At 41.8% G+C, this 11,318-nt stretch overlaps 1 protein-coding gene across 1 annotated transcript in view; it reads left to right on the forward strand.

The window, feature by feature from the left end:
• Positions 1-1,743: 1,743 nt before the first annotated feature.
• The window catches only part of galnt12 (UDP-N-acetyl-alpha-D-galactosamine:polypeptide N-acetylgalactosaminyltransferase 12), a 17,453-nt gene continuing 7,878 nt past the window's right edge, over positions 1,744-11,318 (forward strand). The window contains exons 1-7 of the mRNA XM_023281956.3: positions 1,744-1,812; positions 1,981-2,669; positions 3,170-3,339; positions 5,827-6,016; positions 6,294-6,479; positions 7,077-7,194; positions 8,280-8,456. Of these exons, the coding sequence (XP_023137724.2) occupies positions 2,323-2,669; positions 3,170-3,339; positions 5,827-6,016; positions 6,294-6,479; positions 7,077-7,194; positions 8,280-8,456 (1,188 nt within the window). The 5' untranslated portion in view covers positions 1,744-1,812; positions 1,981-2,322. The remainder of the gene's footprint in view (positions 1,813-1,980; positions 2,670-3,169; positions 3,340-5,826; positions 6,017-6,293; positions 6,480-7,076; positions 7,195-8,279; positions 8,457-11,318) is intronic.

Here is an 11,318-nt window from a genome sequence, read left to right on the forward strand (position 1 = left end):
TTCAACCCTGATGTCTTGAATGAGCCTGTTAATATGTTTCAATGTGACATACTGGCGTATAGAGGTGTGACACAACAGAGGATAATAACAACCCAAAGGTGCAGCTCACCACAGTTTTATTTTCCTGTTAGTACATTTGCACCAAATATCTGTTGCATGGAAAATGTTATCCATCATCCAGTCCTAAATGAAAACGCCCTCATGCATTCACGTTAATATTGTGTCTCTGTCAGACACGACAAAGCCCAGTCTACCATGGTATATTACAACACTCCGGCTGACTTGTTGCCTTCCCGTGTCTCTTTGTAGTTTTCACAATATGGGTACTCGATCAAACAGTATGCCACTCAAATTACCTTCTCGCCTTGAATGGTCACCTTAATTATTTAGCATTTTAATTTGCTTAAACATACATTTTGTGTCAGATTTCATCTTTGGTGTCAAGAGTTTTCATATCAATTTCATATGAGTGACAACTGGCCTTGTATGAAAAAAGACCACCGAAGTAAATGATTTCTAAACTTGGGTCCTAGGTTTTTCTTGGGTCTTCAAAGGTGTTTCAAAAATGGGTATTTGGTACTTCTGGAAGGTTTAGAGAATGACCTATAAGTTTTGGGATAACTAATAATCATAAGAGCTTTATTAAAAGCTTAGTGCATACTCCAGCAAAGTTATAAGCCAAGTTGGTAAACACCACAAAAGATGGTGTTGCTCTTAAATGAATACCAGTGTGCTATTTGCTGCTTGGGTGGAGTAATAAGTGCTGGTTGCCACATCTAAACATTACCACACTACTGTCTTGTCTGTGTAGATTCTTAGTAATCCAGGTTGTGGCATCCAAGAGCCTTTTTTTCAGTTCTGAGACACTTAAGCAACTGAAGAAACCTCTTGGATGAGAGTGGAAAAACTTCAAGAACCCAATAAGAGAAGTTCAGTTGCTTTCTACTGAATCTCCTGCGATTACATGAACTGAACCTGAATGACTGAGAGTCTACACAAGCATGGAACAATGTTCATCAAAAGAGAGAAAATGTGTGTCATGTGGCCCACCTGGGTATCAAGCTACTACATGAAATAGAGCTGTATCTGAAACTTGGAAAAACTACAAAGTGCAAATGATAAACTAGTAATCATGTATCTCAGGCCAGTTTATCTGTACCTTCTAAAAGATTTCCCTGCCACTCGACTTGGTACGGAACTTCCAAGTTACAGATGCCAATCTAGCATGTCCTTCAAAATAAAAGCACGGAAATCTTTTCAATAGAAATTGATTGAATATAAATCAGTGGTTTAAGACCCATAAAATCCATTTTTCGAGAAATTAGTGTTTCAGAGGGGATGAAAAATAGGAGACTATAGAACTTTCTCTTTTTTAATGAACTACTCATGAATGCCAAGGTTTAGGCTCTTGACAGTCTATGGTTTGCTAACATCTTAAACTAATCTACTTGGAAACTAATTGGTCATTTTGTAGATTAAACTGCACCCAGAAATAGCCTTTTATACCAAATAGGTTTACATCCATTGCGTTGTTAACTACACATGGTATTACATGCACAGTTCACTGCCTCTGCCAGGCATTTTAATATAATTTTATAATACAGTCCACACAAAAAACATGAATTTTATGCTTCATCTGTTTTTTAAATGGATTTATTTGTATTAGAGTACAATGTAACAAAAGTAACCACAAGGTTTTATTTTGACATTGGTAAACCAAAGTAGCTGTTAGCTCCGCTAGCTTGACAGTTGACTTGAACTTCAATTTAAGTAGCTTGGAGATAAAGTTTATCCGTCTGGCTGCAAATACAGGTGAGGCTACGTTGTTGAGCAAGCGAACCGCTGAACACACCCCGACAGATCAAAGACGATTTAATATGCGTGTATTTCACTGTGACATGTCATTTCGTCGTTGAAAAGTTAAGGAAACAGCGGACGGGGGCTTTTGATTTGACCTAGATTTCTTCCTGTCTCCCACAGGTTAGGCAGCTAGCTAATCCCAGGAGATAACCGTTAGCTAATCCGGGTGCCAGTTGCTAATACTTTCACACCTCTGCGGCTCGCCGTGGAGGAAGAGGAGGAGTGTCTTCTTCTCGCACGTCAGTGAAGATACGGTCTTTTTCAGACGCTTTGCCCACACTCACACGGCTGGTGGGTGGGGGTGGACTCTCACAATGAGAACCAACTTTCACGCAAACTCCGTGGAGTCGTGACACAGACTTCTCAAAGTATGCAGGACAAACTTCAAGCAGTGAAACGAGGCTGAAACTCGCCTGCAAAGTTTCGCCGGTGTATGAGACCTCGACCACACTTTGCGACACGATGGCAGCTTGCGGAAGACGGAACAGACCCAAGTTACTCGTTTTCCTCTTGGGTGCCACTTTAGTGGGATATGTGATATTTGTCAGGCTCAGCTCCGGGGACGTGGGCTCTGCCAATCGACGGGAAGCCCCCGGAGAGGTGGACAATGAGCTGCTCAAGAAGCCCGTCTACGAGAAGCCCCCCTTGGATTTAAATGCCCTGGGAGAAATGGGCAAAGCTGTGAAGCTGAAGCTGAACGAAGAGGAGAAAAAGAAGGAAGAGGAAAGTCTCAAAAAGCACCAGGTTAACGTTTATGTCAGTGATAAAGTGTCACTACACCGCAGGCTGCCTGAGAGATGGAACCCACTGTAAGTTACTACTTGAGAGATGTCAACAATTACACCAAAATGCAGCGTTGTCACTAAGTTGGGAAGTTTTAGGGGAGTTTATGCAGTTTGGATATTCTTGTGAAGTTGTACCCCAAGTTAATAAATGCCTCAAAGGTGATGTTGCTCTTAAAGGAGTACTATTGAATCATTTGCTGCTGGGAGGGAGTAGTAAATGCAGCTTGCTACATGTTCACTTCACCTCTCATCTAAGAGGCTTCTTCAGTTCAGAACTGAAGAAATGTCGTGGTTTTGAACTGAAGAAGCCACTCAGATGAGAGGTGAAATGTCCTCAAGAAATTTAAAAAAAAAAAGAAAGAGATAAGTCCAGTTGCTTTTTACTGAAGCTCTTAGGCTACAACTATTTTCACCTCAACTGTTTGTCTTGCCAGGATATCCGTGTTCAGTCTGATCCCCATCACCCAACCCTTACCTCCTCCGTTTTGCTCTGTGTCCTAACATGTACACTCGTGCTATTGCAGCTGCAGAGAGCTGAAGTACGACTACAGGTCCTTACCGACGACCTCCGTGGTGATCGCCTTTTACAACGAGGCCTGGTCGACTCTGCTGAGGACGGTCCACAGTGTGCTGGAGACTTCCCCTGACATCCTGCTGACAGAGGTGGTGCTGGTAGATGACTACAGTGACAGAGGTACAGGCATGGACAGTGACGAGCATTATTATGTTTCTACAATTGTACAGTTTCATTTTGCAGACGCTTTTATCCAAAGCAACGTACGTCTGAGAGTAGATACAACACAAGCAAGGATCTAGTCAGGGGAAAACAAGCTGGATAAATGCCATAAAACAAGTTCAAGTGTGATAATAGGACTGTGGTGTCTACAGGCAGTGCAGCCATAATAAGAGTTGTGCAATACAGAAGGCTGCAGTTTGAGGACCACATTTGTAGGATCCTTGTTTTTCACAGCAACCCCATCTACTGAATTAGATTATAGCTAAAGTGTGCCCACATTCCATCCAAATAGTACTTTCTGTCCATAAACTAATAGTTTTTAAGCTTTTTTCCCCCACCTAATGCTACTTTCTAACTGACAAGTAATGTTTTTATAGATTCATTCCACTGAAATAAAGTACTTTGTCGTGTAATCAACTTGGTTGCTTAGAGTAGTGTTTAGCAAATTGTAATCTTTTATAATATTTTAATTATCAGATTAAATACTGATGCAATCACATGTTCTGGCCTTTGTAGTCACAAGAATTCAAATAGGTATTTGAAAGGGATGAGAAGCAGGACACACCCCATCTTTGAAAAGATATCAATAACTGCTGCCAAACTGAATACACCACAACTGTTATCAGTATTTAACAAGTAAAATGTGTCAGACACTGAGTATTTGCACTGTAATTGTTGTCCATCTTGGCCAGAAATATAGTCCCTTCCTTGACAGACTACATGTTACTCTCTTCGTTATCCATTTCAGTAGGTATAATGAAAAACACTCTAGAAATACACGTCTGCAGCTGCAAATCTGGAAAATATAACCTCCTCTGCTGCAGACATATGCTACTTGTGAAGAGAGCCCTCATGTTGGAGACAGGTAGACTGATAGACAGGCAAAGGAGCTGTGGACAGGATCACTGGCAGATTGGCAGTCATAAAGGACAGAAAGGTTGATGAAGGTTAACATGTGGAGTCACACGAGCAATTCGCAGCCTCTAGTTTGTGACATGGGTAGAGGGGAGGAAGATGGACTGACATGATGGCAATTCGCAAAGTCAGACAGATACATGGAGAGAAGATGTAGACACAGGATAGTCTTATACAGTAGACATTAAGCTTGTCTAACTGATATCAATGCTCCATGCCTGGCCATTGCTGTAACTTCTATATGAATATGTAAATATTGTAAGAATAATTTTTAAAAGTAAATATGTTAATCCTTTGCCTGCTCTATTGGAAGGCTATGTGTTTGGAAAAAACAAGAACACATCAATCTCTGATCTATTTACAAATGAACAAAAGCTGGATTTGTTTTCAAGAACATTAATGTGTTTTACATAAAGCCATTCATTGTTTATCTATACAATTCAATTCATCCATCCATCCATTATCTATACACCGCTTGATCCTCACTAGGGTCGCGGGGGGGGGCTGGAGCCTATCCCAGCTGACTCGGGCGAAGGCAGGGGACACCTTGGACAGGTCGCCAGTCTGTCGCAGGGCTACATATATAAACAAACAATCACTCTCACATTCACACCTACGGGCAATTTAGAGTAATCAATTAACCTCAGCATATTTTTGGACTGTGGGAGGAAGCCGGAGTACCCGGAGAAAACCCACGCATGCACAGGGAGAACATGCAAACTCCATGCAGAAAGATCCCGGGAAAGCCGGGACGCGAACCAGGGATCTTCTCGCTGCAAGGCGAAAGTGCTAACCACTACGCCACTGTGCAGCCCCAATTCAATTCAATTCAGTTTTATTTATATAGCGCCAATTACAGTCAAATTTTCTCAAGACGCTTTACAGAATCCATATGCCTGACAGAGACACAGATTACATTGACTTGGATACTGTAAGGGAGTGGTTCCAAAACATTTTTGGATTGTAGTCCTGGAAATGACGCAATGCCTGCCGCTCCCTTTGTCCTGACCTTGCTTACACTTACAGAGTGTTGAACATGTCAATTAGTGAATAATGTCATCATTCCAGTTTGTTTTCAATTAGTGCACTACAGAAGACATAGAGGTTGAAAACTGCTCGGCATCTCACAGTAAAGCATATGAAAACAGTGATAGATATACAGTGTAAAAATATGTATTTATCTAATCACAAAATCAGCATTGGAACTTCCAAAATACTCAAAGATCACTGGTCATGTCTTGACCACCTGCTTCAGAGATAAACTACCAGTACATGGTGAATTCAACAATACTGTATCAAACACTCCTTTTCCACATCTTTCCTTATTACCTTGACTTACTTATTTAAAGCTCATAGCTGATTTTTAGTAGTTCTCCTGTGCTTGCTGTCCTTGTTCCATTTATTCATTCAGTGTGGGGAACAATTCTGAGAACCATTTCTGCGCTCAATACAGTCATGGCCTTCATACAATCAAAGGAAATAGCAATATTTTTGGATATTTCATCTGCTTTTCTTTTTAATTTCCCTAAGCTCATCTGAAGGAGCCGTTGGAGAAGTACATCTCAGGTCTGCGGAAGGTGCGTCTCATCCGGGCCACAAAGAGGGAGGGGCTGGTGCGGGCCCGGTTGCTAGGGGCATCCATTACCACAGGTGATGTGCTGACCTTCCTGGATTGCCACTGCGAGTGTCATGAGGGCTGGTTAGAGCCCCTGCTTCAAAGGTGAGAAAGCACTCATCTGGAAAAGAAAGGACTCTTCCCCTTGAGTATTTTTGTCAGAGTGTGGCCTTTAGAAAGACGGTCTTTTAATCCAAGTGTCATGTAGTGCAGTGTAGGAGCAGTGTTTTGTAGCTGACTCAGACTTGGGTAGCTCAGTTCTTGACTGTCTATCAAGCAAGGGCAACAGCGAAAGTTTACACAGACACTTGAGATGAACAAATTGCTTGCTTTGTAACAGCGCTTCTCCCTGTCAACCGCCTCTTTCTCCTTTCTCCACAAGGATCAAAGAGGAGCCAAAAGCTGTTGTGTGTCCTGTCATTGATGTGATTGACTGGAACACCTTCCAGTATTTAGGCAACTCTGGAGAACCTCAAATTGGAGGGTTTGATTGGCGGTTGGTCTTCACCTGGCACACTGTCCCAGAGTATGAGCAGAAACGCCGTCGCTCACCCACTGATGTGATCAGGTGTGTTTGTAGGAGTCTTTAACAACAGGGAATAGAACCAAATCCTATTTTCTGATATTTCAGGATTGTCATTCTGTTATTACTGTCTTTTCGTTGCTACTCTCAGTTGGTACTACACCCAAAACTGACATATCCATCCATTATCTATACACCGCTTAATCCTCACTAGGGTCGCGGGGGGGCTGGAGCCTATCCCAGCTGACTCGGGCGAAGGCAGGGGACACCCTAGACAGGTCGCCAGTCTGTCGCAGGGCCACATACAAAGACAAACAAGCACTCTCACATTCACACCTACGGGCAATTTAGAATAATCAATTAACCTCAGCATATTTTTGGACTGTGGGAGGAAGCCGGAGTACCCGGAGAGAACCCACACATGCACAGGGAGAACATGCAAACTCCATGCAGAAAGATCCCGGGAAAGCCGGGACGCGAACCAGGGACCTTCTTGCTGCAAGGCGAAAGTGCTAACCACTACACCACTGTGCAGCCAACTGACATATCATTCCTAGTTATTTGTCTTCAGGCCTCCTTTCTCGTCAGGCCAGTCATAGTTAATGGAATGCAGATTAACTGTTGTGATGTTTCTGTCTTCAGGTCTCCGACTATGGCAGGGGGACTGTTTTCTGTGGGCAGGAAATACTTTCATTACCTGGGGACATATGACACAGGGATGGAAGTGTGGGGAGGAGAGAACCTAGAATTCTCTTTTAGGGTAAGAAACACTAGATAGTATGCAAGATGAAGTTTCAGTGTGTCCCAATTTATATTACGTTAAATGCAGTATGCCAAAGATACCATTTTCAGTATGCAAAGCAGCATTTTCTGGCCATTCTGACCCATAATCCCGTAAGCTCATCAAAAAGAATCCCAAGTGTGCAAAGCAGTAATCAAAGCAAAGGGTTGCTATTTTGAAGAATCTAAAACATAAAACATGTTTTGACTTATTTCACACTTTTTTGTTTACTACATAATTCCATATGTGTTCATTCATAGTTTTGATGCATTCAGTGAGAATATACAATGTAAATAGTCATGAAAATAATGAAAAGTCATTAAATGAGAAGGTGCATCCAGACTTTTGACTGGTAGTGTATGTCACAATGCCATGCTTGAGTCAGCACTGAGAGTGCATAGACCGATGTTTTACTACTACAGATTGCAATGGCTATATGAGCATGACAGTCAAAGCTTAAGGCGCACTATTATGATTAAGTAGTATGTTTGAATCGTGTGCTCATTGCATTTGACAGTACGTACTTTGTAAGGACAGTTGCAGTACATGCTGAAAGGAAAAAAGATGGTTTGTGAATTGGATTGCAGGCCATGTGTCTTTGTGGATCTGCAGTACATATACAGTGCATGTATTCTGCAAACCCCGAGCTTTATGGAAAATAGGCACAATGCACACACTGTTTCCATATTGCCATAAAAATGCACTGCTTTTAGCACTAAGCCACAGCTCACAAGACAGTGAGGTCTGACTTGCATTTCCCCAGACCCATGTGATAACTCCTCATTTTCCATGAAAACCACAATGACAGAATTATAACTAAACAACCAGTGAAAACAGGCCAACAAGTTTAATACTTTAATTGCTGTGAAGAATTTGAACATCCCTTTTCTAAAATAACCACAATTTCCCAAAGGGGAGGTCCCAAAAATATGTCTTCCCTAATAACAAAACAGCTTTTCTGTTTCCAAGCTCCTCCACAACAAGGCTGTGCTTTGTGTTGTCTGATTGAATCATGGCTTAGAGGCTAACCAAATCCTCGTGGTGGTGTTGTTGATGTCTCTTAGATTTGGCAATGTGGAGGCAGCCTGGAGATCCACCCATGCTCCCATGTGGGTCATGTATTCCCAAAGAAGGCCCCTTACTCACGAAGCAAGGCGTTGTCAAACAGTGTGAGAGCGGCTGAGGTCTGGATGGATGAATACAAGGAGATCTACTACCACAGAAACCCCCATGCACGACTGGTGAGTCTGCACAGATGGTGTGAGTGTGCGTGTATGTGTACTTTAGTGGTATCAAACACAACCAAAACTGTTTTTCAAGCAGGCATTCAATGTTATTTAATGACTGAATGACTTGTTTTCTATATGAAGTATTGTGAACGCAGCATATTTTTTGCAGCTGCACTCATCACAAGACCGTCTGATAAGTCCCCTGATTTCACCAGTGAACACACTGTGTGTCACACATGCAAAAACTTACATGCGCTCTTTCCTGTCACAAACTACACAAACACACTCATTGCTCTCCTGCTGTACTGTAAAAGCTCCCCTGATTAAGTGACACTTGGGATACATGAGTGGCAGACACCCAAGGTGACAGGGGTGTCAGGGCATTCCGGTGTGTGATTACCACCTTTCCGTGTCACTTGGTGCCAGCGGGTGTCACCCACCTGTCCTTGACGGGGTGAGAGCAGCACTAACCCATGGGGTGCCCTGCTTTTGTGTGTGTGCAAGCGTTGGCCAGTGTGTGACAGTGTAGTTAAGAGGAGAAGCTCTCTAAACACAGATCAGGTGGCACTCATCTCCCTAAGAGGGGGTAGATTCACTAAAAGGTAATAACACTAAAGCCTCTAAGCAAGCACAGTTGATCCACCGATCTGTTTTAACTTGCAGGTAGATAGTAGTATTTAGGCATACAAGATTCTCTCAGTTATTTATTTATTTATTTATTTTTTGTTAAATTGAGCTTCATTTTCATGATGAAATTTTCCAGCATCTAACAATCGTATCTCACTATTTGTTCTGTTAATTTTGCTGTCCTTCTCTGGGATTTTTATTGGTTTGATGAGTTTCTGAGTCTGATAGTCAAGTCAGTTTATTTCGAAGTAGGTTTAAAAACAACACCTATCAACCAAAAAAGCTGCACAACTAAAAAAAAAAAGTGTAGTTTGAAGCAGTACTGGCAATAAAATTCTGGTGAAACAACACAGTCAAAAGCAAATATCAAAACTCAGTCTGGCTTAAAAATGTTTTCAAACAGTTCTTAAAAATCTCCAGTGTTGATGAGGCACTGATGTCAAAGGGCAGGCAGTTCCACTTTACAGGAGCAGCTATTGCAAAGGCCTGATCTCAGGATAGCCAAGAACCACTGGTCAGCAGACCTATGTGACCTTATGGGAGTGTGTAAAGTCAAAAGATCAGTGAGGTAGGGAGGTGCTAACCAGTTAACACACTTAAAATCAAACAGTAAAATCTTCAGTCAATTCTAAATGTAACTGGGAACCAATGCAGTAAAGCCATTATAAGTGAAATATGCTCTTGCTTTTGCATGCCTGTTAGCAGCTGAGCAGCAGCGTTTTGGACCAGTTACAGGTGAAAAAGGAGAGTCTAAGTAAAGAAACTATTTCAGTTGTCAAACCTCAACAAAATAAATGTGAATCACCTTTTTCACAGCTTTTGAAGGAAAGAAAAGGCTTGATTCTCACAAGGTCGCTCAGCTGGTAAAGTTAGCTCTGACAGCCCAAGATTTTTGATAAGGGGTTTGATAAATGCACCCAAAGAACCGAGGGAACCACCAAAGATGAAGCGAGGGAACCACCAAGGATGAAGTGAAGGCCAGTGGCTCTAAAGATCATAAACTCAGTATTTGGCTCGTTTAGATTAAGAAATTTTAGTGCCATCCAGGTTTTGATGTCATCCAAGCAATCAAATAAGGTCAATAAATCTGAGTGTCGTCTGTTATGTTTTTTTTGTTGTTGTTTTTTTTTTTTTTTTTACTGGGGAAACCTAAAGGGAGCATATATAATTGATAAAGAACTGAATTTCGAATGGACCCCTGGGTTTTAGGTCTGTTAGCCTAGATGTTTCCAGACTAACACAGAAGCTTCTGTCAGTTAAAACATTTAAGAGCACGTCCTTTAATCCCAACACATTGCTTCAGCTGAGTGATGACGATGCGATGGTTTACGGCATCAAATGCAATGCTGATGTCGGAAAGCGCTTTTGTTTCTTGTATATTCCGGGTGAGCTTTCAGAATTCACCTGAGATAAATTTTGCACTTTGTGTAAATTACAACTTGGGGTATGGTATGACTAAATTAGACCCTGACCTGGTTCCAACTTTATGAACTAGATAGCTTAAATTGCTCCAATACATTTACGGTTGATTTTTAATGCGTACTTTCCCTGTTATTCTGACAGCTGACAACTCATTCACCCTGCCCCCAGAGCAAAGAACAATATACTGGGTTTTGCAGGATGACGGGTCACTGACACTGTCAAGTTGATGAGATACCTGTCAGTCTACGTGCTTTAGTTTATTCAGCTCTCACTTAATTAGTTATAAAGCAGTGACCGAAATACTGTCATTGTCAGAGATGTTGCAGATTAAAGCGTGGCTCTGAAAAACACATACTTGTGATGATTATTGTCCACTTTTCTTTAACTGGCACCTCTCAGTGCTCTTGTGCACATCAAATTAGCTTAGCTTTGCTCCCTCAGGTTTTTTTAGTGACCCTTTATTGATTTATATGCTGGATTGCCATTGGGCTGCTAGGCATCCTTGTCTTTGCTTTTCATTGGCACCTGTACTGGTCCTTACTTTACATCTAATAGGCCTGTTCCTCTGACTGTTCATATTGGTCTTACTGACAAAGGACTGCCTCCTTTGGGAATCTCTCTCATAACCAAATAAATGGAGCCAATTAGGGCTGTGTTTGGGCAAACCATCATCATCCGTCATCCTGCAGTACAACAGCATTCTTCTTCCAGCAGGGAAGGTGTGGCAAGCATATGCCCACTGACAAATTAAAGTGTAGCAGTTGTTCTTCTACATACTGCAAATAACTAGTCTATGTCTGCATAAAGGTATGCAATTTAGCACGT

Source organism: Amphiprion ocellaris, chromosome 15 (assembly GCF_022539595.1).
Source record: "Amphiprion ocellaris isolate individual 3 ecotype Okinawa chromosome 15, ASM2253959v1, whole genome shotgun sequence".
Classification (NCBI taxonomy): domain Eukaryota; kingdom Metazoa; phylum Chordata; class Actinopteri; family Pomacentridae; genus Amphiprion; species Amphiprion ocellaris.